This window comes from Cygnus olor, chromosome 4, assembly GCF_009769625.2.
Source record: "Cygnus olor isolate bCygOlo1 chromosome 4, bCygOlo1.pri.v2, whole genome shotgun sequence".
Lineage (NCBI taxonomy): Eukaryota > Metazoa > Chordata > Aves > Anseriformes > Anatidae > Cygnus > Cygnus olor.
Window position 1 is genome coordinate 68,781,356 of NC_049172.1, and position 25,451 is coordinate 68,806,806.

The 25,451-nt window shown below is 39.8% G+C and overlaps 3 protein-coding genes across 8 annotated transcripts in view; all 3 read left to right on the top strand.

Moving 5' to 3' along the window:
• Positions 1 to 10,968, top strand: part of MXD4 (MAX dimerization protein 4) — a 44,500-nt gene extending 33,532 nt beyond the window's left edge. For 2 of the 3 annotated variants that reach the window (XM_040556356.1, XM_040556357.1), the window contains exons 5-6: positions 589 to 748; positions 1,765 to 4,537. In XM_040556356.1, coding sequence (XP_040412290.1) covers positions 589 to 748; positions 1,765 to 1,913 — 309 coding nt within the window. In that variant the 3' untranslated portion in view covers positions 1,914 to 4,537. Of the gene's footprint in view, positions 1 to 588; positions 749 to 1,764; positions 4,538 to 5,894 lie in introns of those variants that run through there. The other variant, XM_040556358.1, reaches the window with a different exon arrangement.
• Positions 10,969 to 12,241: 1,273 nt separating this feature from the next.
• Positions 12,242 to 20,588, top strand: HAUS3 (HAUS augmin like complex subunit 3). 3 transcript variants are annotated; one of them, XM_040556364.1, is made up of 5 exons: positions 12,242 to 12,366; positions 12,994 to 14,506; positions 15,568 to 16,004; positions 17,674 to 17,899; positions 19,174 to 20,588. In XM_040556364.1, exons 2-5 carry the CDS (start codon positions 13,595 to 13,597, stop codon positions 19,405 to 19,407), a joined length of 1,809 nt encoding a protein of 602 aa, XP_040412298.1. In that variant the 5' UTR covers positions 12,242 to 12,366; positions 12,994 to 13,594; the 3' UTR covers positions 19,408 to 20,588. The 3 variants fall into 3 exon arrangements, with proteins under 3 accessions (XP_040412298.1, XP_040412296.1, XP_040412297.1); XM_040556362.1 differs by lacking the exon at positions 12,242 to 12,366 and adding an exon at positions 12,595 to 12,700; XM_040556363.1 differs by lacking the exon at positions 12,242 to 12,366 and adding an exon at positions 12,668 to 12,785.
• The window catches only part of POLN (DNA polymerase nu), a 110,606-nt gene continuing 97,487 nt past the window's right edge, over positions 12,333 to 25,451 (top strand). The window contains exons 1-2 of one of the 2 annotated variants that reach the window (XM_040556361.1): positions 12,333 to 12,366; positions 22,320 to 22,460. In XM_040556361.1, coding sequence (XP_040412295.1) covers positions 22,334 to 22,460 — 127 coding nt within the window. In that variant the 5' untranslated portion in view covers positions 12,333 to 12,366; positions 22,320 to 22,333. Of the gene's footprint in view, positions 12,367 to 12,608; positions 12,701 to 22,319; positions 22,461 to 25,451 lie in introns of those variants that run through there. The other variant, XM_040556360.1, reaches the window with a different exon arrangement.

Here is a 25,451-nt window from a genome sequence, read left to right on the forward strand (position 1 = left end):
CATAGTAGCTCCAGAGAAGTTCTAGGAAAGAGAAATGCAAGAATGAAGGCAATTGTTGGTAAATACCTCCTATTTTATACAAGCAGTACTGGAGCAATGTTAGTGAAGCACTCTAAAAGGTAAAAATTTCCATAGCCTGTGATAGGAGGGAGACCATTGAGGAGCCTCGTAATGCTTCCTTCACGGTGAGAACTTCTTTATTTCACCTAAAGAGACATTGCATTCTGACTGAAACCTGAGCTGTGCTCTGCTTATCAAAGGTGATGACAGTTTTGCCTGACAGAATGATTAAAATATTCCCCAGAACCAAGGCAACAATAATTCAGTCTTAGCTGAGGAACTTGCTAGTGGCAAAGGAGTCTCTAAGGGATTTTTTTTTTTCCCCTTGTATCCGTGTATTTTGCTGTGAAACAAATTCAGTCCTGGCCTGGACAGTTGAAATTGTACGGAGCTCTGCATAACAGTAACAAAGATGATTTTGCCTGACGAACAATTCCTGCTGTAAAAGAACTGTCGAGGAGATCTTACGTTACTTTTGCTTTAATGTGAGTAAAAATCGGCGGCTTACCGATTTTCTCTCCCTTTAAGAAATTGGAAGAACAGGACCGAAAAGCTCTAAATATTAAAGAACAATTACAGCGGGAGCACCGCTACCTCAAGCGCAGGTTGGAACAGCTATCCGTGCAGGGCATGGAGCGCATCCGCACTGACAGCATGGGATCAACAATATCCACTGACTCTGAACAAGGTAACGCAACGAGGGCTTCCCAGAGGGAGTTGCAGGAGCAGGAAGGAAAGGGGAAGCAGGGAAGCAAGAAAACAGAAAAGCATTATTTAGAACTAAAATCAAGCTTTCTACAAACCCTAGACAAAACTGTTCCATTATGCAATCTGCAGAATAAAAAACTACTACATCTTTTGTACATTCTTTGCAAAACATTCTTTTTTTCTAATCAGTTTTGATTTTTGTAAAGCTATTTATACAGCGTGAGGTTTTGCCAGGTTTTTAAACAATTACCATTTAATGTTCCGAATTTTTAGTGTAATTATTGGTAAGGCTGGCATAATATTTTCTTCTTGGAAAAAAAGATGTTATTTGTCTTAATTCATTTGTGTGCATAAATTAATTCCACATCATTTATTGTGAAATTTTAAAATATTTTCTGTGCGGTGATCACCAAGTGTTTCCTGCATTTGGTTCTCATTTAAGACTGAGCTCTTCGAGCTCCCTGTCACCATTTCTTATTTTCTTATTTGCAGTTTTTTCTGTGACCGAAAACTCGCACACGCTGACTTTTTCAGGGCCTATGGGAGGCGAGTTGTCAGTCACAGTGCAGTTACTGGGGGACAGATGGCCACACCGCGGTCACTGCTAGCTGACACCTGTATAGCTTGGAATTGCTGTGAACGGTGGTGCTGCAGTGTTACAGCCTCTGAGGTTGTTTTTTTGGTTTTTTTTTGAGTGTGTTTTGGTTCATTTTGTTTCTTTAAGATCAGCGTCGACGCATAGGTTGGAACAGTTCTGGGACAGCATTTGGTATTGATGCTGTGCTGTATGTGGATGAGGACAGAAGGGATTTTAATTCTTAGGTGCACAGGATGCTGCTTACCCCAGGAACTACTGTTCCAGGTCTTTTTAATTACAGAAAACGAAGTACAATTCAGGTTTCACCTGAACGTTGATTTACACAGGCTGTAGTGGCCCCTTATCGCTGGTTAGAGCTGCTGTGTTTCTGAAAACGTGCCTTCTTGTGTTTTCTTTAGAAGTAGACATTGAAGGAATGGAATTTACACCAGGTGAAATGGACAGTATTGGAAGTGCCAGTGATGCCGAAGACCACTACAGTTTGCAAAGCGGCTCGAGCGACGGAGGTTACACACATTCCCGCAGACTGAATGCCAGGCTCTCATAGTGCCTGAGTGACCAGTTCGACTCAGGACCATCTGACTGAAGCACTTATATATGAATATTCCAGAGGTGTCAACTGCCACTCTTCCGGGAAACCCCAACCACAGTAACTCTGACATGGAGGTTTCGTACCCACGGTTCCCTGCACTGTAACCACAATATTAGATATTGTAAATCATGGGTTTGCTGCAGAGAACTGTGGTTAGGTACAGTTGTGACTTAAAGCTAGCTTGATGTAGCCATACTGCAAATTAAAGAAAATAAATTGTCATTCCATTCAAGAAGTATTAAATTCAAACTGTTGGAAGCATGGCGTCAGGAAGTTTGACAGTTATTTTGATTTTGCAGAAACCATTTTCAAACATCGAAGAATAAATGGAATCTACAAGGCGTTAGTGATTCAGAGATACAAAAACTTTAAAACTACTTTTTGTGGTATTTTTTCATGGAAAAAACCCCAACATTTTGAATGCTGTATAGCAGGCTCTATAATATAAATTCTTTCAGCAGTTGTTGTTTGGGTGAAGCAGGCAGATAAACCTTCAAATCTCAGATGATCTTTAGAAAAGGTCATATTTACAAGTCACTACTGTACTTCAAAACGGGGGAAAAGCCAGCTCTAACAATGACTTCATGTGGGATGATCTCAACTTTCTTCTGCTTTTTTGTATTCAATATCCAACCAGCAGCAAATCATTCTATCCATGTTAACAGGAGTAGTAGAAACCAACACTGCAATTTTAACCTGTTATTGTGGAATGGATGACATTTGAAGCATTTCAGTGTTTTCGGTGTTTGTTTTTTTTCTCCATTTCTTTGTCTGAAGAATACAGAACTCAAGTGATCCAGATTGCGATAATCTTTCCTCGCAAGGAAAATCTCTGTTTGCTTGTTCTTTGTGTTTTTTTTTTCTATTTACACATGTCAATACATTTTTATGGAAGGCATGGCTTAAAATTACAGTATTCAGCTAGAAGATAATTAATCTTTTTTTCTTTTGCACACTATAATTGCATTTTTCTATTCTTTAAAAGTGCAAAAAAAATAAAATGTATGCTGTAAAACAGCAAAGTTTATTTAGTACTCATCAAGCTGTTCAGAACATATTTACCCAAATTGTAGCAATACTACGAAGATGTATTTTAATACAACTTCTGCTTAGTGAAGTCATTAGAGCTTGGCTTGCCGGGTAAGAAAAAAACGGACCAGTCTTTGCATTACCTGTTTAAAGAAGGTCTTTTAAAAAAAAAAAAAAAAAAGGAAAAAAAAAGAAAAAAAGAAAAAAAGCTATAAACACTTTTAGGGAAGTGATTTTAGCAAGTGTAGTCTATATTTCCTGTAAGAGATTTTGTATTATATTTTCCTAAATGTTCTCATTTACTTGTATAGGGAGGGGAATGGTACAGACCCAGACCAGAGTCTCAGGGACTCTTCACCTTTGTCATATTGTGCCTTGGTGACCATTTATGTATGCCTCTCCTTTTCATTGTTTAAAGGACAACTAAGCTTTGTTTCCAGACCCTCTGTTTGAATGGTCAGTTGTCCACCTTCTTGCCGATGAAGTAGAGAGGTGTATTTATATCTTCACCCTCTCACAACTGATTCAGTGTGGCTTTAAGTAAAATCATAAAATTAGGTTTTGGTGCGAGGGTTAATTGTCTTTGTACGAGCCCTCCCTGTGATTCTTCAGCACCCGAATCTATATTTTGTTAGCTTATAAATAAAGTCAGGGTCTCCGTGAGACCAGTGCTCAGTGGCTAGGGAAACACAAATGTACTGTGTCAGGCTATGGGATGTCCAAGTGTGGTGCCATTTTTAGCATTCAGCTACAAGACCTCATGACGTACTGACCATAATGATCAAAAACAAAGATTCAGTTGTTCTTTCAACATCTGACATACGTGTCCTCCCTTTGGCTCTTACAACACGGAGTAGAAATATGAATACATTTTGTGGCAGCTTACAGATCCTTGTTTGCACTCTCGCTTACTGCTTGGAACTTGCCAACAAGGAAAACATATACATTTAATTTACATAACCTAATGGATGGCCACCCCTACTTTGGCTCTGGGGAGGGGCCTAAGGTTATAAACTCTGGCAGCTGAATAAGAAAACAATTAACCTTTTCTGTGATGCAGGTTTTGGTATTATGTTATCTACACCTTGCATATTACTAAAATCCTCGTTGTTGGGGAAAGCACACAGCAATATACTCATTGTGTGTAGCTGACAAGCAGCAGAAATTACTAGCTCCTTTGGTGCATATGTAACTAATTTCCAAATCATGGAAACAAAAAAAAATAAGAGTTTACTTTAACACACGACTGTTAACAGGAAAAAAAAAAAAGGCTAGTATATTGTTGCTGTTCATTTATTATATAATGAACACACTCATGAATTGTAAAGTGTTTCCTTTCATGACAAGCAGCTCTTGCACAGAACCTCCTTATGAAAAGAGATTTGAAACTTACAGAAGGAAAGACAAGATTTTAAATTGAACATTATTGTACCTTAGGTCGACCTGAAATTTTCCTTTTAAAGATGAATGTGCTAACTTAATGAGTTCTTCCACGCTGGGTATCCATGGCTTTGTAGATCTTATATTTTCAATAAAAATTACTCGAATAATCTTGAGTGGAAATAAAAAGGGTTTATTTGTTTTTCACTTTTTCAGTTACTCCAGTGGGGGCTATTATCCTGGTCAAGAAACATGTGACTGTGCTATTCTCCCTCATGTGCAGCCCGCTCTGAGAGGTGTTTTCAGCCGTAGCCCCCTTGTCTGCAGACCAGGTACCGAAGAAATCCGGCTGCAGGCGACGGCACGGCTGCACCTGGTGCTGGGTTTGGCTGCTGCTGCGTGCAGCCACCCTCGCTGGGGACAGCCAGGGCTCGAATGTGTCATCGAGGGATGGAGATGGCGTGCTGGTTTCCCTCATATTTAGGTTGAATATTTGCACATGTGCTTCGTGTGCGTGCACGCATTGGTGTGTGCGCGACTGTATCTGTAATCACGGCATTAGTGCACAACAAATGCTGCTGGCTCCTGTATTATACCCTACAGGTGCCTTGGTGGTGCTGCAGTTTGGTGTCATGACCGTGCTTTTAGCAGGTGAGAAGCTCCTAAGCCCATCTTCTTTTTCCCCGCTGCAATTACCGCACGGGGAAAGAATGAGCGGAGGAGAAAAGATGACAGGGCTGCTGGGTCATTTCCTCTGCGGAAAAGGCTCTGGAGAGATGAAGTCACCAAGAAGTCCTTTTTGCAAGAGGAGGTTCAGCCTCCTCCCGGGCTGGAGGACAGAGCGTGCCCCCTTGCAGCACGGGGCTGGCAGAGGACCCGCACACCTCTGGTGCTTCGGGGCTGTTTTTTCCCCTGTCCTGGGATTCTGCTGCGAGCCTGCTCCCTGCTGCCAGTGGGGAGAGGCGTGCAGGGCAGCCCCAAACGGTTAACTTTTCCTGCAGATTCTCCACTGCAATTAGGAGGATGAATACGCCTTCGCTCCCATCCTGTCTCTGCCTACCTGGTATCCCATGGAGGCTGGTTTGTCTGCCTGGAAGAGCAGGGTTTGACCAGTAGAAGCTGCAGCATGTTGTTAAACAGAGACTGGATCCTGACTTTTGTGCAAAAAACCAAACTCGGCTCAGAATGAGCTTTATCAGACTAAAGCAGCCATACACTGCCCCCCAAATCCATGAGAAGGGCAAAGTTTTTCCTCTGATGTTTCTAGATTGTTTCTAGCTGTTTTCTGATTACTAATTTCTCAGTGTGAGATTTGAGATGGAAAAAAAGAGCTAATACAACTTGCCTCTAATTTAAAGAATTAAGACTTTTCATGACCTTCAGTGGTGTTATTTTTCTTGACATCAGCGGGTATGGGTTCAGCTATATCACACCCAACCTTATTTCATTAAAAAGAAGTTACGCCTATTGATCTACAAATCACTGTGACAGCTCCCAGTACCCTGAGCACCCTACTGTACGTTGTAGGTGACCAGTTCCAGCGAACTGACTTCAATGCCAAGGGAGCGGACCCGGGAGCTGGACGCCGTGAAGCTGTGTGCACGCAGGCAGAGGTGCTCAGCCGCAGGACGAATGTCTGCAGGACTTCAAGGTGTTTGCAGCAGCCTCTGCTCCCGGGAGCAGCGATTCCATCTCCACCCGACCAGCTTCAGAGCAGAACGGTGCCAAGCTGTGAATCTGTCCTCGCAGACCAGCGCTGTGGAAAAGACGGACATTTTAAGAAAGAACCACACCACCGCCGCTTTTAGTTAAGTAATACTAATTTTATACGCTTCCGTTTGATGCTGGTATTGATCAAGTAATGTCTGTAAAGCAGGTTGCTCCTTCAGAAAGCTGTTAAATATTTTGATGCTCCAGGACGTTGTTTTTGCATGTGATAAGAGCCAATAACAGTTGATATTTAATCCACTAACTTGCGCTTCCCAAAATTGGCGGAAGGAGACCTAAATCCCATTAGATACTCTTAAAGAAGATCTGCACTCCCCACAAATAGTAATGGGGGAAACAGATCAGAAATAACAGAAGTTTCACCAGCAACTAAGCAAATTGTTCAAGTGGCTGAGTTAATGCAATATTGTTAACTGGTAGCTGCAGAAGCCCATCCAAATGTTACCGAACTACCTAGAATTAAAATGCAGGAGAAATATCAAACAGAAAATACTAGAAACCATTTGGTCATGTTCTTTCTATCTAATTGGTTATAAATTAATCCCTGCAAAAGGTTCTTGGGGACGCAAGTCCACCTAGAGGCTTGCCCCCCAGTAAAGCATTGCGAAGGTGCTCCGATTTCAGAATTTCTTCCTTCCGTTTTGCACGAGAGGCATAAAATGTGGCTACACGGGATGTCTGTAATTTAAAGGGTCTGTGCAGTATGGATTTTTAAACGGTGAAATTTCAGCATGTGTGGTCACTGGTGAAGCTGCCTGAAGGCGGTAGCGAGTGGTTCTGTGCCAGAGCCGTTGGGTCCGAGAGCCAAAAGGCAGGGTCCGTCTGTGAGATGTGTGGCACTGTCAAGGGTCGTCTGTACACACCTACCTGGTGCTCGCACGGAGTGTTGTGTTGTACCATTATCTCGTCATAATATAAATACAGATTTTTATACCTTCTTGTTGTGGGTTTCATTTTTTTTCTTAGAATTTTTCATCATCTCTGTTTATAGCGTTTCTTCTCTTTGCAGATCTTTTCATGTAGCTTTAATGCCTATTTAATAAGGAGCTCACTGAGCTTTAGCAATTCAAATTAATAGTATGGCATTAAGGCCGGAGTGCTGTTTAAATTAAAGTTCTTTTACTTACGTTGGCCCAATGTAACCTTAATAGTCATTAACGTTATTTGTCTATAACCATGGGTGCTGTGTAAATTCCCACTATTAAATTTCTGACGACAAAACCAACCTATAAAACAAAGTGCAAATTGAAATGCATTAGTGTCTGTTCGAAATAATTGCACTTGAAGTCATTCCAGCTTGGTGCAAGGTAGAAAAGCAGCGTGTAACAGGCAGCCTACAAGTTCTGCGTGTGTATTTTGCTGAATATGAAATTCACACCACAGGTGATGCACAGCCAGCCAACGATGAGCGTTTCAGTTTGTTACTGGGAGAGATGAGAGGCGGGACAGAACTGAAATGCTTTTGCAAACTGTATCATTACACTTTCAACTGTGGTGTTTCTTTTTGTGAAACACCACAGTGTTTCAACTGTGGTGAAACTTTTTGTTTCAATTTGTCAAGCATGTTGCACTTAAATGCAGAGACTTCTTAAAAATATAGAAGCAGTCCTTTTAGGTTGAAGTCCTGATACGTGGCTTGTCAATATTTTTACACTTGATTCCAGTAAGCCACTGAATCAGCAAAAATATTCATGCACAAAGCATAGTGAGACATGTTTTTAGCAAAGCTTTCTTTTGAAAGTACCATTGTCACATAAAATACTATCCAGTGCATTACTAAATTATTACAGATTTATAAGTTTATTATGAGTAAATTTATTATGGCTGATGTTGGGGCACTATTTCTGAGAGTCCGGTCAGTTTAAGACCTGTGCAGCTTCTTTTCTGATGTTTGTAACATCTTATGATCTGTTTATAAGAAAAGTAAATTTAATATTAAAAGCCCAGAAGCTTGGCTATCAGGATGATTTTTTTCAAGTTAATTTAAATGGGAAAGAGCCTTAAATTATAATTAAATTCAGAGTAACATAACCATCAGCTTCTCCTAAAAAATACAGCTTGAAGAGGTTTCAATGGCAAAGATCTCAGTTATTACTATTATTACTATTATTATACTTCTGGAATGTGCAGATTTCCCAGCACTTTTAAGGGCCTCGGCATGGCAGGAAGGGTTCGGTGTGGTGGACAGGCGAGGAGCGGAGGGCTGCCATCAGTGGTGCCAGAAATGGCTGGAGCGTGATGGGGGAGCAGTGCGAGGAAGCGGCAGGGACCTGCTTTATTATTATTATTATTTATGGCATTGTATTTCTACAGCTGAAGAAAGCTAATCACTTTGACCTGCTTTTCTAGGAACACGAGGTCTCAGAATGAAATCTCCTGTTCCTCCAGAGGGAAGAGGCATGCGCTCACGAGAGAAAGCAAGCGGGTGCCAGATTTTTGTAATCTACCTTTATTGTTATAAAAGCTCACGTGGCACTTCAAAAGCTGTGCTTAATTCGGAGTTTAAATTTGCTTAAAGCAATTCATCTCATTAGAACATAGTGCTTACAAAGAGTGGCTGGTACTCCGGCGATCTGCATCAGGGACCTCCAAAATCCTGCAGCTACGAGCCACCAAACAGTAGGATGCAAAATGAAAAAGCTTCCACCCCGTCACAGTTCCTCAGCTAAAAACTTATTTCCATGTCTCCTCTGTTACTTCTTTTCACCAAAAAAGGCCCAAACCTAAAAGTGTAATAAGCGAAACGCTTTTATATGAGATTTTCATGTGACAGATGTATCTCAGTGGGAGGGTTTATATCAGGCAGCTGCAGTGACTGCATGATGGCAACCGCACTCCTTGGCTGCTTTCTGCAGCCGATGGGTAATCGATAGCTCCTCCGTGAGGCACCAGACACAACTATGGCACGTTTTGCGGTGAAACAAACGCAACACGGCACGGATGGAACAGTGCTGAGCTTGCAGACATCCTTCCAGAAACGTCTACGTCTTAATTTGTTGGAATCCACCATAAAATGGCTTGTAAATGCAATATGCTATCTGAGCAACCTCTCTGGTTCTTGCACACAGATGCAAAACAACTGCTCCTGGAATGGAAAAAAAGGGTAAGGTAAGCCTTTAATTATGTTTTGTCTGAACACAACCAAGAAAAAAAGAATGAATCAGAGAAAAACATTCTTGACCCATAAGGAGCTGCAAAAGCAAACACAGGGAAGCATCTGGGGCTGTGGTTGGGTGGGGTAAGGGACTGTGAGAAATTTCGGAGATATGTTTGTAACGTGTTTGTAGGGGAAGGCTGTTGTTTAATCTCTGCCCCTAAAAGCCGATCTCAGGTCTGACAAATGAAAATTTGTTTCACATTAGAGGCTTGTTCTTTCAAAATGAGAAGTTTAAGTGCACAATGTTCTGACCTAAAATATTTCAATTCTAGCCTGAATTCTTATGCCAGCGGGGATTATGAGATCATGCTGTCTGTCAACTCCTCTTTCATCCATCTGTTCCCCTCCTCCTTTCCTTGATAACGTTTGAACCTTCAGGCTAATTTTGACCAAATTTGACAAAGCAGAGATAGGATGGAGGCCGCAACGACAATCAGTGGTGAAAACTTCCATGAAAATTTCATGTCTGGGTAGAGAGAGAGCTAAATTATTTTCTGCGGTGAGTGTGCCCGAAGGCTGGCCCAATTGAGCTCTTAACTGTTTCAAGAGGTGGCTACTGGCCAACACCTAGGTAGCTCCAAACCAGCTACAGAATTAGTATATGTTCCTGCTCGCCCAGCTAAACAGATGGGGATGGATGTTTTGTGCAAGGCCACGGGGAGATGGGACACTGCACACGAGGCTGGTGTGAGGAAAGAGTGAGAGGAAACGGTCACACAGGGAACCAAAGGTGTTAGTTGCAGCAGTCCAGAAAGTGTCCTAAATCCTCTTGTATCCGATGTGTCTTCTTCTGGGATGTGGGCTTCAGCAGCAGATCTGAATTGCTCTCAGGTCAGGGGAACTTTAGAAAGATTGCTAGGTGTAAAAATTGGAAAATTTGCTTTTACGCAAGTATTTTTTACATGAGCAACATTGATATATATACTACTAAAAACACAATGCTGAAATACTGCCACAGGATAAGCTGATTTTAATGGAAGTGAGTGAGCTGAACGGCACTGTTTTATGAAATAAGCTAGCAAATTCTTTTGTTCCTTCCCCATCAGAAAGGTGCAATGCACTCTACCTGCAAGACGATTTGAAAACTTCAGCTAGCCTAAACTGCAGCTGCCTACCAGGCTGTAATCCGATGGTGAGGAATTCAACCCTACAGCTCTTTTTACCCATTACTGCAAGGTCAGGGCTTAAGGTAAAGCTGAGTCTTGCACAGACCACTTTGTAGTACAAATCACCCTTCTGCACCTTGCAGGCATTACAGGTGCTGATCTGGAGCTAGAAAACTTCACGGGAGTTAGCCTTAGCTGTGCTGAGCTGAGAGGTTGCTCGTTTCCCTGCGTTGATTCATTTCAACAGCTGCATTAAGTGAGATTAGAGGAGCTGCACATTTAGGACATGTAGTGGGAGGGCTCAGCCACCCACATGCACACTGGGTCAATGCCTCATCAGGGTGAAATGTGGAGATAGAATTGCTGGGTGCAATAAATGACTTATTTCTAGAATAACTGGCCCTAGAAGCCACAAGATGAAACGCAGCTCTGAATTTAGTCTTCCGAAGCGCAGAGGATCTAATTCAAGAGCTATTAGTGGGTGAGGTGCTCTGTGATAGCAACCACAATACAATTAAGCTGCATGCTATAACAAGCGACAGCAAGACAAATAAAGCACACAGATATTAAATTTTAAGAAAAAGAACTGTGAAAATGGGAAAAATGCTCCCCCCTCAAAAAACAAAACAAAACAAAACAAACAAAAAAACAAAACACCACCACCACTACCACAAAACAAACAAACAAACAAACAAACACCACCACCACCACCAAAAAACAGCTCAAAAGAAGCACGTAGCCTGCAAACACCCAGAAGACTTCTTGTACTAGAAGCTCAGGTAAAACATCTGACACAAACAGAAAACAGTGTTTCAACTCCCCCCCCTCCTTCCCTCAATGTGACTCAACGAGAAAGTGAAGGAGGCTATGGTGAGGCAAATAGGAAAGCCCAGGAAAACATGGCACGTGAAGTGTAAACTGGAAATGAAGGCAGCTAAATTTGAGGGGTGACTTATAGAGGATGCTCAAATTGTTGGGAAAAGGTTTACGTGATGCCCAGCTCAGAAAGAGCCCTCCCAAGGCAGAAAAGGTCTGGCAGTCATTGCTGAGACCTTTTTGTTGGCTTAACAGGCAGTGGCAGCCAAAAGGCCAACAAAATAACGAGCATCATAAGGAAGCGCGTTGAAAGCTTGGCAGAAGGGAGAATTTTGCTGTTGTAGAAAACCTTGGTGCACCCACACCTTGTGGACTGCGTGCATCTCTCTGCACCTCAAGAAACGATGCGGTAGAAGGTGCAGAAAAGGACAACTGAAATAATCGAGCTCTTGCTTTATACAAGCCCAATTTTGCAACTCTTCAAACTGATACGGATAAAGCTGAAAGGAAATTTACTCGTGGTTTCTAAATTACTGTGAAGGCAACAGATAAGGTTAAATGCAGAGGTGGTGTTCACCAAATCCTGCAATGCGGGAGCCAAGGGTCACTTAATGAAATGAAGATGGGTTAAAAAGCAACTAAGGAAGTGTTGTTTTTTGCTTGGCTACATTGTTCTGAAAGTCGCTTTATGGGTACACCTCTACAGGATAATGACAGCCCCTCCGCCACATCTCAGCTTCAGGGAGCCTGGTGAACACAAGGGTCTGAGACCGTGGGTTTGTTCAACAAAAAAAAGTTAAATAGGAGAGAGCACTGCCCCCGCTCTCCTCACAACCCGCTAGACGCAACAAGCACCCCCAAAAAATCTCTGAGGTGAGCGGAGGAGGAGCAGCAACCCACCCTCCAAGGAACCGCCCGCCCTGACAAGGGCGGCCCCACTGAGGAGACCCAACAGCCGCTGCCCGAGGAGAGCCCGCCCGCCTGACGTCAGCAGCGCAGCGGGCCAATCCCCGCGCGGGCTCGCCTTAGCCACGCCCATCGAGTGGGCGGGAGAGGAGCGGCGCGCAGGCGCAGCGGAGGCCGCGCGAGAGCGGCGCGTGGCGGGCGGTTTGAGCCGTTGGCGCCGCTCAACGGCCGCCCCCTCCCCCCGCCCCTCACCCCCCCACCTCCCTTCAGCGCCTCAGCCCCTGCGGTGAGTACCGGCGGCCGCCCCCTTCTTAGGGGTGGTTTATTTATTTAATAAGTAAAGCCTTCTGGGGGTTCTCTATGGCTTAGCGATAGGTGTGGGCGAACCTAAAGCTGTGTGTGGTTTTTGTCGACTTCTTTTTGGGGGTACGCCTGTTAAGACAGGGCTGTCCCGTGACGGGTAGCTTGTGTAACGAGTTCTCTTTGTGCTTTTTATTATTATTATTATATATAGAATGTCCAAGCTGACTTAGAAACACGGATTTCAGAAGGGTGCGTTTCTTTCTTCAACGCTCATCCATTCCCGGCCGGCTGACAAGCTGAGGTTTTCCTGGTGAAATGTACGTTTTACAACCTCCGTGTTAAGTAAGATCAAGCTTAAAACAATCTGGACACTGCCAAAATAACGCAGACCTGAAATTCTTGGTAATTTATCCTGTTCTTTCTCATCTTTTGGCTATACTAAGATCCCAAAGCTGGTAGGTTGTTGGCTGGAAATTGTGCTTCTTTTGCTTGTAGCTTTTGAATTGTGACTAGAATACTTAATCAGAGTGTAATTTATTTTTTTCGTAAATGGCCAAAGAGCTTGTGCTTTGATATTTTTATGTTAAAGGGCTTCTTGTTCTATTTGCAGAGGAAACTTTAAAATGAAGGCTTAGAAGACAAGATTCTGCTTGCTGCTGAAGTTTAAAAAAAAAAAACTAAAGAAGATTTTAAGTGCGTTCTAATATTTAACTTTGTTTTTAGAGCAAGCTGAAAACTTCCCCTTGTTTTGGAAGAGTTAAAAAGGTTTATTTTTTAATTTAATGTAAGGAAAACTGTATGAGTAAAACACTTTTGCAGGCCAATGAATTACTTGGTATTTTACACCTGTTAATTTTGAATCACTGGTAAAACTCTATTTTAGTGGTAAATTTGTGTTGATTAAGCAAACACGTGTTTGCAAAGATCTGGGATTTCACTGTTAAAAATACTTTGGTCATCAAATCAGGACAAATTATTTAAGACATCCCTGATGTTAAAACTGGTTTCTAGTCTTTCAATAACTGCTCTAACCCAGAATAGTATTTGGTTTTCTGGTGTGGTCTGACACTTCCTTTCTGCTGTACAGACCCTTTTAATTAAAATACTGAATGTTAATGTAAAACAACAACAACAAAAAAACCCTCACTGGAATAATGCTCTAGTTTTTTTCATGTATTTGGATCTTTTCTGCTTTCAAAAATACTTTAATCATGAGCTGTGGAAAGGACTTTGTGGAAACTCTTAAGAAAATTGGATATCCAAAAGCTGATGAGCTTAATGGAGAAGACTTTGACTGGATGTTTGAGTCTTCGGAAGACAGATCATTTCTGGAGTGGTTTTGTGGAAATGTAAATGAGCAGCACGTGGTATCTGGAAAAGAACTGCAAGATTTTAATAATCTTCTTGAGTCTGGTAAGCCCATTTTAGAAGAAAATGCACTAGATGAAGTCCTTAAAACCTGTAAGCCCGTGGATTCACAGAGCCAGGAGGAGGAGAAGGAGGAACTTAAGAAATTAACGGATGAGCTTCAAACTCTTCAGAAGATAAAAAATCTTCAAATTCATCGGCATAATAAGCTTCAGCTGATGATTTCTGAGAACAGCAGTATGTTACAGGCATTAAAAAGCAAAGAGGACGAAACACTTAAAGTTCTGAAAGAAGGGCTGGCAGTGTTTACTGCAGCAAATAATAAGCTTGATAATGATCTGCTCTCTCTTATGGATGGAGTTAAGAAATTGGCCTCTTTCTTCACTGCTTCAGGTTCAGAACAAGGGGCAGGTTCGCGTCTTGTGTTTTTTTCCCAGCTTTCCTTGGACAAGTATTTGTCTCAGGAAGAACAGTGCACTGCAGCGCTCACCTCATACTCTAAAAAGCATTTTTATCCAGGTATGTCTGAACTGTTTGAAAATGTGCACGAAGACAGTGTTCAGCTCAGGGATAAGAGCAAACCAGTCACTTGTGATGAAGCTAATGGAGCTTATGAGGAGAGTCATGAGGTGGCCAGGCTCCAGATGGCGTATATTTGTGCTCAACATCAGCTAATTCAAATGGAAGCTAAAGAAGAAAGCATGAATTCAGCTATACAGTGTGCAGAGAGCATGCTCAAGTCCGTAAAGAACAAGGTAAGCCACAAAAGATGGTATAAGGTGGAGTTTTAAACAGACAGGCAAGTTCAGCTGCATCTAGTAAAAAGAACTGCTGAGTTATTGTTATTTCCACTTTTTTTATGTAGTGAAATTGCATTTTTATGAGATTTTATTCTTGCTCTTGTGAAATAGCTTCAATGGCTATGGTTAGAAACTGCTTGGTGTGGCAGAGTGCCTTTAATTCTTCCTTCCAGAATTTATTGCCTTGAAAAACTAGAACCTAGTAATACCTTCCTAGTTCTGTTAAACTCTGAAATTTCAAATTGTAACTGTTTCCCTTGTTTGTACAACAATCAAAGCCATAACTTTAGTCGAAATTTTATAGTATAGGGCAACTAATATGATAAATATGTTCGTGTTCCATAGCAAAAACTTAAAGTTTTAGTTCACTAATGATTTTGAAACTCAGAAACCTGTAATATGGAGACATTGTGGTGGCATGTTTTTAGATACCAAATAAGTGAAGTGGGCAGTTGAAACCCAGAGAGGTCTCAGTGAGTGACAGTTAGATCTGACTAATGGAAGTTAAGAATGTGAAGGAGTTGTAAGAGTAAAAAGAAAACTAGTTTGTCACAGTTGTGGACTAACCCCTGTAAGTATATTTTTCGTCTATGTATGCTTAGCATATAGGGCTTGATGGATTAATTTGAAAGAGATTGCTTCTGGTTGCAGTGCTGATTGCCATCCAGCTGAATATAAAAACGTGTTTGCATGTGAAATTTCAGTTAGACTTGTTTGAAATCTGGGTGTGAAGTAAAATACAGCTTCTCTGATTTTTCCACAATGAACTGTTTCATGGCCCTGCAATAGGGCTGAATTGTTATTTATTGAAGCTTGTTTGATATCTGCATTTTAAATCTTTAATTGCCTGATGTTGCAAAGTTCTGTAAAGCTTCTTGCAGAGTTCTCGATTTTGTAGATGTGATGACTTTCACATACATGCACGATTCTTCTGTGAACTGAAGAAATATGTTAGGGAAGTGATATAAAAGTGTGAGGGAAATGTGATGGAAATTGACATATTTTGCTTTATGCAGGGTGTTGGAAAACAAGAAAACCTTGAGGCCAAAATATCTAGTTTGAAAGGTGAAATTTCAACAATTGAGCAACATATAGCTCAGCTAAACAATGAAGAACTGCCTTCTCTTTTGAAAGAGCATGCACAACTGTTGAGTGTGCCAGTGGTGAAAGCAGACCTGGATCGTGAGATTGCTCGGCAGGACTGTTTTGCTTCTAAACAAGATGAAATCTGCAGCCATTTGCTAAGACAGAAAGCATCATTTGAACTTATTCAGCTGGCCTATGAAATTGAGTTGAAGAAACATAAAGACGTGCACTGTCAACTTGACAATTTGCTAGAATCTCTGAAACAGAGCAGTAACGAGTTGCAACAGAGACTAGAGGTGTTATCGGAGCTCGCTCAACCCGCACAACCGAGAAAAACTATCGGTCCAAAGGATGACTTCTCTCGTAGGTGAGTGTTACAGCTGCTATCGAACTTTGGCTTATTTTGAAATAAAGTTGGGGAGATAAAGGCTTTGGTAAGTGAAGCCATCTACATTGCTAAGTTATTAGTTGCTTGCTATAGCTACTTTGTATTTTGAATGCTTCCAAAACCGAAGCCTTTGGGATAGGAGATTCGCCTCTTGCTTATCCTTAGAGGCTCTTTCCAGGTTTGACTAAGGAAAACTGTTCAAGTATTGGTTTTGTTTATGTTGCCAGAGCACTCCTAAGCAACGTTGAGAATATATCGAATGTTTATAGCGAAACCTCTCTTAAATGGTGTACTGACCTAGGACTCTTTGAAAGTTACTCCAGAAGTGTAGATGTAGAGAGCTGCTAAGTGATTTCCCAGATGATATCCCTGGCCTCATCAGCTTAGCCTGCGGAAACCCCCATGTGGTAGAGGAGAGGAACTACGCCAGGCAGATCTGAAATGTGCTTAGCTCATTGCTGCTGCTTGCCTTGCTGTCTGGCCTCTGTGTCCTCTTGCCCGTGTAGATTCCTTTCAACATCTAAGTAACGAAGTTTCCCTGTAGCTCAGGTGATACAGTAGAAATGTGTGTTGTGTTGCTGTCACTTCAAGACTCGAAACCTTTTCAGATGGTGTGTTCTATAATATTTGTTTTAATGTTAGGCTTTTCCCCCTTCTTTCAAGTGTGTGTTTTTAATAGCTGTTATGTTGAGTGATAGTTTAGTCTTGCACAGACTCACTTGATTGCCAGCATTAGGTAGTGTTAATTTTGCTCCAGGTTTGTGTGTGTGTTGACAACTTGTAACATTGTTGTTCAGGTTTATTAAGTCTCCACACCACTAAATCACAATGTTATCTGGCTGCTTTTCACTTTTTTTCTTTCTTTAAAAAGGCAGGCCTTAGTATTCATGACTGTGAAAGGAAGTTGAAAGAGTTGTAAACCCTAAATGTTTAGTAAGCAGAAGACATTTCAAAGAAACTCAGTTACTCTTGAAATATATCTCCTGCTCTTAATAAATCCAATCTGATTCTTTACTGGGGCTCAACTCCTAAAGATTTTTGATAAGCAGAGGTGGTGGTAGCAACTGAGCAAAGTTATCAGTAATTGTATGAGACTGTTCCTGACGTAGTGTAAAGGTACCGTTTGGTGTACTAAAGTATTGCTGTCTTCTGCATGGCTCAACTAATTGTAGAATTCCTTAGCTGTCTCTTCGTAAATGCAAGATGGGAAACAGTCTGGTAAGCTTGAAAATTTCATAAAGAGTTCTCATTTCTCACTGGCCACTGAAGCCCTCTGTCTTTTAGCATTAAAAAAACAAACAAAAAAACCTTATTTTGCTGTGCTTGAAGTGTAGTGAAATAGTTTGCAAAAGCATATGTTGTCACCTTCTATTGGTATTCATTGTGTGCTCATTAACTGCTACTTCAGTATTTCATTGCTGTTGCTTATAATGTTGGAATATTTGGAGTCCTATTAATCATTCATGAGCTATATACAGATGGAATCATGAAATCAGTGAGAGATACAGCAGTATATCAAGAGTACCCTGAGCAGTCCTGTTCTTTGATAGTCCTCACTCTGACTTCAACAGGAAGATCTTCTCTTGACTAGTAATGCTGGGAATGCTTAGGTAACCTTAAAAACACTGTGTCTAACTTTTTGTTACAGGCTATACCAGCTTCTGGAAGGAGGAAATAAAAAGCAATTGTTTAAAACATACAAAAGCCTGCAGCAGATGGCTCAGAAGTTAATGCAGGATTGTGTTGCAGCACAAGACCAGCTAGCAGTGTCTTCTCAAGAACAGTCTCTCTTGTTGTCCAAACTAGATAGTGATGTAAATACCCTTCGTGATGCTCTGTATTGTGGAGGAAATCAGCTACTATTCAGTAGTCGGGTATGTCCTTATGTAGTTACTAAAATTATAATGTTCGTGCCTGTCATGTTCTTTTACTGAGACAAATGTAGTATGAAGGCTGGGGACACAAACTGGCTACAGCATGACAGCAGCAAATGTTGCCTTAATGATGGTGGGCTGGTAGTTACATTGTTCTTAGGAAATGTTGGGTTTTGTATATGTTGGCAGGTAATAATTTCTTGGTTTTGAGCAAATAGTTGCATCTAACCCTTAATTTCTTTCAAAGGTATATGCAGTCATGTACTACTGGTAAGTCCATGGTGTGGAAAATGTCTTCTGGATATATCACTGGAAAATTCACTTAAATTTCTATTTATTTCAGACAGGCGTCTTTTGCCGTGTACTACCTGAGTAGTATGGTTCAGCCTCTTAAAAGGCCTACCCATGGGTGACTTGTGTGGATGAAATAAAGTTATCAAAAGTTTGAAGGACAGTTGTAGTAGGACAATTCTGCTACAGAGCTCTTGGGTATTGCTTTTACAGCCTCGTTTAAAAGGGAATAGGGGTTGTTAGATATTGCTTGTTATCAGCAAGTAAGCAACTGTAGATATCTTAAAAGTGGAATGAGGGAAGACTTTCGTTATGAAATAGTTACAAAAATATATATTTTTAACACTTCCGTTTGCCAACTGAATTTGCAACATCTAGAACAGTTTTGTTAAAAAATTAAACTTTGGAATTGGAACAATGTGTATTTAGGGATTACAGGTTGTTGTATCCATCAACAAACTTTTTATTTATTAAAGTTACCTCTTAAAACAATGATGCCTTTTTTCTATTGATACTGTTTCTCAGGAAAAGTAATTTAACTCCCTTAAAAAGGAAATAATGTATAAGTAGATGACTAGCCTACCTGGCACTGAACTGTTGTAAGATTGACAGCTGGGAAAATTGTAGTTGCTAACTGATTTTTTCATTTTAAAATTGAATTGGTTTTTTGTTTGTTTGCTTTTACCTTGCTGTGAAAACTTTATTGAAGTGTATTTCAACTATCCATTTAGACCAGATTCTTATGGTCTTAACTCATCTAGTTTAGTAAACAAGTAAGTAAAATTACATTTTCAGGACCTGATGTGAATACATGTAGTTCAAAAGCTACATAAATTCAATTTATTGCCTCTTTGTTTTCTGTTTCTGATGATTTTTCACTTACCAAGGAAAGTGGTTTCCAAAAGCAAAAACCTTTCGTATTTCTAGTTCAGCTAGTGTATTAACAATGTAAAATTAACTCTTGTTTTGTATTTTTTTATTAGGAACTTACTGAACAGTTTAATCAACTGGAGGCTGATTTAAATAAACTAAATCAACTCATTATGGATCTTATTGCTGATTTGAAGTCAAAGAGAAACTTTTTAGAGTCCAATAAGTTGCATCAGATGGAAAGAAACTTGTATGTGTATTTTTTCAAAGACGAAGATCACTTGAAAGAGTTGGTGGAGAAGCTCGAGCGGCAGTCGGAGGCTAAAGCCGGTGGCCTGGGAAATTAGAATTTCACCACTGGTGAAGTTCTTAGTGTTTAATGTTCAGCGTACTCTTCAGATTGACATGTTTTCCTATGTAAACAGTCTACAAGTTTATGGAATGATGCGTATTAGCTTGTCAAGGCTAACATTTGTCTGTCATTGCAATGGATGTTTAGCTGCCACAGTTACCAAGTTTGGATTTTGTGGTGCTTTACAGCTATTGGCATCTGGTCATTGAGTTCAAATCACGATTTCGTCCAAGTTCTTTGATTTGACTTCTTTGATATGAGTTAATTCTTTGGTTGGTTGAATGAATTACATGCAGGCTGCTCTTCTGCTAACCTGTATATTGATTTCCAGGGCATACAACATAGCACAGAAGACAGCTTCATACCCCTGAGATCAGTTTTCTTGCGTGATAAGAACCTTTTAATAGGTGAACTGAAAAGAAAAAAAGTGTGTAAGAGTCATTCCAGATTTTGGAACATGAATGTAGTGCCCTTTCTTCTGAAGGGAAAAGCTCTCCGAGGCAGAAATTCTGTTTCTACTTTACAGTTCCCCTAAAAACAGATATTTTTGATATATGGGAACATGTTGAAATATATACCAGAATCTGTTTCAAGTACTAAGACCTCTTTTTTTTTTATGACTACTTTGATATGTCTTAAATTATGGCCTATCCTCTCCATTGAAACTAGTCTATACTTATGCCAGGCTTTTCAGAGAAAATGAATTTAAAATGTACCTTTTGGACTTAAGACCAGTTTTGGCATAACTGCATGCAGTTCTCTGTATGCAATTTGTAATGATAGGCATTTGAAGTCAGAGTCTTAATGCTTTCATACTTCTGCTTTCACTGACATTGTTAGACCATTTATCAAACTTTTGTGTAGCTTCCTAATACACCAGTGGAAGTAGATACGCTTTTATAGTATGATAAATTCCAGTCTTACATATTTTTGATGGCATCAGCCATGCCTGCTTGCAAGTGTTGTATGTATTGATGAAGGCTAGATAATTTCCTTTAAATTTAGTAACAGTTTTCTTAAAACTATTTTGACTGCAGACTTTAAGCTTTTATATAAGAGTATAACTTATTTTTAAATGTGTAATTTTTAACTTACTGGTCGTATATCTTTATATCTGTATGTCATGCTGTTTAGCTCCGTACATTGTTTATTATTATTAAATGCCAAACACTACAAGTTCAGCGTTGTCAATATTTACCACAAATTATGTTGGTTTTAGACATATTCTCATGCCTGGTGTCTTGTTTGTATTTAGTCTGCTAGGTTCTCATTTTGATATGCCCCAGAGTTTGAAGGCTGCTGCTTCCCACCCTGAGAAGTCAGGATATGTTTTTACTCTGAGTAGGAAAGCAATGTCGCTCTTAATTATGAAGGTTTGGAGAAGGTGTATGATACTCATGAATGTCAGGGAAAGGAGAGCCATTCTGCCTCCCTCCCCCTTCTGCATGCTTATTCTCAAATTGCAAGCCATCTTTCACTCTACAGTGCCTTCTACAAACTGTGTTTTTGTTTTTTCTACCATATCCTTCATTAGGTTCTATGAAAGTCAGTCAGTTCTTTGTGACTTTGCATCACCTGGTATGAGTTCTTTCCTTGCAAGGGCTATGACCACAAGTATCCTGGGGATCCAAGGATACCTCCCTATATCACTGTGCTTAAGCTTTGTAAGCCCTGTGCTATACTGTGCTGAAGTTTAGTCTTGTTTCTTTTCTGTTTCGGACTAAATCATCACAAACTAGAATTCTGGGATGCTTTTTTGTCTTTTGCAACATCAGTTCTCCAACTGATAATTGGCTTCAGAATTAAGATTATTATGAAATCTTTAAAGTAGTGCATATGTGAGTACAAACAGAAAAAAATTGACCTTATTGAGCTAGACAGCTATCAAGCAAAATTTAATGCAGCTCGATGGATGTTCTTCTTTGAATCTGGATACAAATACTTTAGACTTGCAGTCTGCCTATGGTCTTGAGCTGAGAAAAATATTTCCATGTAAACAGAAGGAAATGTTTGCTTGATGCAAATATTTTGAAAATATTGCATAGATACCTTGTGTTTGTGGTAAGTTTTATGCATTGTTCCGTTCTAACTATAAAGTCAAGAAAGATGTCAGTATGGATGCCTTCTGGTTCTAATTTTCCCATATGTGTTGTACCTAGGGGCTACAAGTTTTTTATGTGCATTATAGAACGTGGCTATGGGACAACTTTAAAAGCAGATGCTTTGGGAGGGGAACAAAGGATAAAATCTAGAACAGTAATAGCTGCACTCAGCTCGTTGAGACTTTAGATGTTGCTGACCTTAAATTGACAAAAAATATAGTAACAATACTATTTAATGTTACTTGACTACATCAATTTTACAAAATTTAAGGAATAGAGGTCTTTTGTGCTATTTCAGAAAATACATATATCATTAATCTTTGTATATCTTGATAGTAACACTGCTTTCATCTTGTGTTGATGCTATTTTGGCAGGTACCTCTTGAAAGATTTTTTTATTGATTTAAAACCTGAGTACCACCAGCAGTAAATGCATGGATACGCTAGATACAGACTAATTTAAAGATGTTGAGGGGGAAGTATTTCCAACACAAAGGATAATTCTTGTTTTATCATTCTTTTATTAGAATTTAGCTGTACTTAAAAAAGACTGTTTAATTTTTATCAGTGTATTAAAACCTTGTATTTCAAAGAAGTTTCACTTCATAGGTTTTGTAAATGAGTAGAATTTGCTAATTATTATTACAATACTTAAAAACTAGTCAGGGAGGAAATGTTTTTTGTTAAGGAGAATGAAGGGCTGAACATATTCACTATATTTTGTCTTTAACTTGAAAAGAATGTTAAGTGCAGACTGTTTTGTGACCCTGATAGCATGCGTAATTCATGTGTATTTTGTGTTTAGGTATAATCATAAAAATGGAACATTACACATATATAGGATGTGAGATTTCTGAAGTGCCTTTATCTGATGCTGCTCAGAGGATTATGTCAGCTTTACAGTCTGTTCCTATAGGAACTCAGACTAGCAGAAAAAATAACCAGAGTGAGTAAATTTTGATCTGTTTAAGTGTCTATATTTTCAGTTGAAAAACTGAAATGCAAACAAACAACAATATCAAACCTCTAGTCCCTATTTAAAAAGAAAATTGAGTGTTTCTAGGTTTAGAAAATGAATTGAGCTTTAACTGTGGCATTTGCTGGGACTCTTCTGGTTAAATGATGCTGTGTGAGTGCAGGGAACTAAGGTATTGCTAGTATCCTGTATTTCATTGCTTTTTTTATCCTTCCTAACCTGTTCCTGCTATGTGGTATAAAAACAAATGAGAATTTCAAACTGTTGATTAACTAATACTGTAAACTAAATGTATGTTAACTTGAATCTGGACTAGATACTTAAATATCACTAGAGGTACTGGGAAATTGCAAGAAGGCCAGTGAATTCTCCAGACTAGTGTCTGTTCTTTAAATACATGCTCGTTACCAACTCACTCTTTGTGAAATTCTAGGGGGAAAAGCGAACAAAAGTCCAAATTGTAGAGCAAATTAGGTAATGTTAAAAGTGCCTCAGCAGATCTCTGACTCTGGGCAAAGCCCAGCATCATACTCAGAATGTAGTGGATACTGGTGAGGTTTTTCAAGGAGATTTTTTTAATTCTCAATTCTGTGTATTTCATAGTTTGATCATGTAGCTCTGGAAAGAAGTAGAATGTTTGAGGTTTGCTTAATTTCTGTTCTGTTTTCTCTGGAGAACTAGATCCTGGAACATTATCTGGTCAACAGGATTTAAAACTAAGATTTAAATATTGCATTTGTTCTTGTTTATATGGCGTTCGTTACAACCTCGGTTTTATAAGAATAGTAGCTCAGGCTCTTCGTTCACTAGTAAGATAGTGGATCAGTGGAGCCTGATGGTGTAGTGGTGAAAAGGGTAGTAGCTCATTGCTATGTAAACTGGTGATGCGCATTTGAAGACATATGGAATACATTCATCTTAATGTGAAAACAAAAAACCAGGTTATTTTAAAGAAAGTGAGGTCTCCTTTCAGCCTCGATTTAATTGCTTTTCTACTTCTCTTGCTACCCTGTCATTTTCTCTGTTAAATGTTTTCCATCATAGATATGGGAACTCTCCCTTCTGTGTGATGTCTGTATAGTGTTATGTTGTCTGCTCTTGATCCATTCACTCTGTTAAGCAGTAAAATGAGAGATTCTCCTTCTTTAAAAGTACGATGACGATGTCTGGTAGTTTTAGCCAATTGTAATTGCAGTCTTGTAGTGTTCCTAAACCCTTTTTCACTGGGTATTGAAAGAACAGTATAAGCATTTAGTGGCAGCATGTCACATGACTAGCTTTTTTTGTTTCCCTTATCGTAATTACGATTGCTTCTAGTCTACAGACTTAAGAACAAACTTATAATTTGAATTAGTTTTAGGAAAGTGCCTGTATTTGTAGCTTTAGCTGATCAAAGCATGGATCTGTAGAGGAAAAAAAAAGTTTGCTTTAAAGCAAACAAAAAAACACACCAAACCAAAAACAACAAAAGTTGGACTGTATTTTATTGATAAGATCTTCAAAGTTTTAATTCTACTTAATTGGAAAGTCTGTCTTTAAAAGGTAAATATTGGATTCAAATAAGACAAATATCTGTGATGTTGAACTCATGGGTGAAATTGTGGTCATCTTGGCAGTAGTGCTTGTAATAGTTCCATCCAGCAGTAAGTTTGAATGCAAGGATGGGTTTCTACTGCCATCTGGTGATACTTTTTCATGAACCAGGAATTTGAGGTGGTGTGGCGATTTAGATACCAGTCATACTGAGCACTGTGTGCTGAAGGAGAGCAATGTAATCTTCTCTGAGGGTGTATTTGTTGAGAAAAAGTATCAAGCCATGAAGTGGTTAAAAGCACTGACTGTAGACTCACATTGCTGTTGTTAAATGATTATTTTATTGTTTTGGGAAGTGTCAAGAAAACCAGACCTAAAATGTTTGACATTGTAAATTCAGTTATACCGTATTCACTGTTCTAACAGTTCAGGTTAGGGGGCAAAGCTGGAGATAAAATAACTGAACCTGCTTGTGATATTATAAAGTAATAAGCTTAGTTTCTTCTGGAGACTGAGGTAGTCTTTTAAAATTTTTTTATTAGTCTTTTAAATATAGGATCCTGCTTTACCTCATCAAAACTTTTTAGAATACAGTTTTAGTAAATGCAAAAAGATCCCCTTTTGCGTTGTTTGGTATCGTGTGGCAGCCTGTTAGATTCAGAATGTGTCTAGCTGCTGGTAATACAAGTTTTGTAGTTGAAAGCAGCAGTGGAATGGACTCTGTGCAGACCAGCAGTTAGAAAGGGACAAAATGGGTATTTTGCCCAGGAGTGCTTTTTTTGGCTGGGCAGTAGAAGGATCTAGAGATAAAGGACCTGTAATTACAAACTCTGGAGGGCCATGCACTTCATGAGAGTTCTCCATTGCCTGGCTCCTCTTATTGTCCCTACTGAATCTGTAATTACTGCTAGTCTGTTAGCCCTTGTTCTTTTATTCACATGCTTCTCCTCTTCTTGGGGCTATTGGGCTGTGTTGAGTGCAGAAAAGAGAAGGCATGTCTTAGCCTCTTCATTCAGCGTGGTGCAGACTTCTGAGGTGTATTTACAAAACTTCCTTATACTTTCAGAACTGTAGGCTGACTATTGCTGGTAGTTTGGTGGTGGGCCCAGGAGAACAGCTGTGCTGTGCCTCAGGGCTCTGTCTTAGACCCAGCTCTAACAGTAATCCTTCTCCTTGTTGGGGTGCTGGTCTTTGTTACCTTTCTGTCTATTTGGTAAGTCTGAATTTTCCTTGCTCTCTGTTCTCGTCTGGTCTTACAATACCCGTTCTCTTGGGAGGATGAACAATGTGAAAAAATTAACCTCCCAGTGAAGCCCGGTCAGTTTTCTCTAAGGCATGGTAAGTTAAAGATGCATTTGTGAATAAAGTATATTCCTGAAGAATATTTTAGAGAATAATACTGTCTAACACCAAGTTCAACTGTGTGAA

Excerpts from the sequence above, each read along its gene's own strand:
- HAUS3 (XM_040556364.1), top strand. The coding sequence starts at position 13,595 with ATGAGCTGTGGAAAGGACTTTGTGGAAACTCTTAAGAAAATTGGATAT. Across the intron at positions 16,005-17,673 it reads AAGGATGACTTCTCTCGTAG|GCTATACCAGCTTCTGGAAG; the intron begins GTGAGTGTTACA and ends TTTTTGTTACAG. Across the intron at positions 17,900-19,173 it reads AGCTACTATTCAGTAGTCGG|GAACTTACTGAACAGTTTAA; the intron begins GTATGTCCTTAT and ends TTTTTTTATTAG.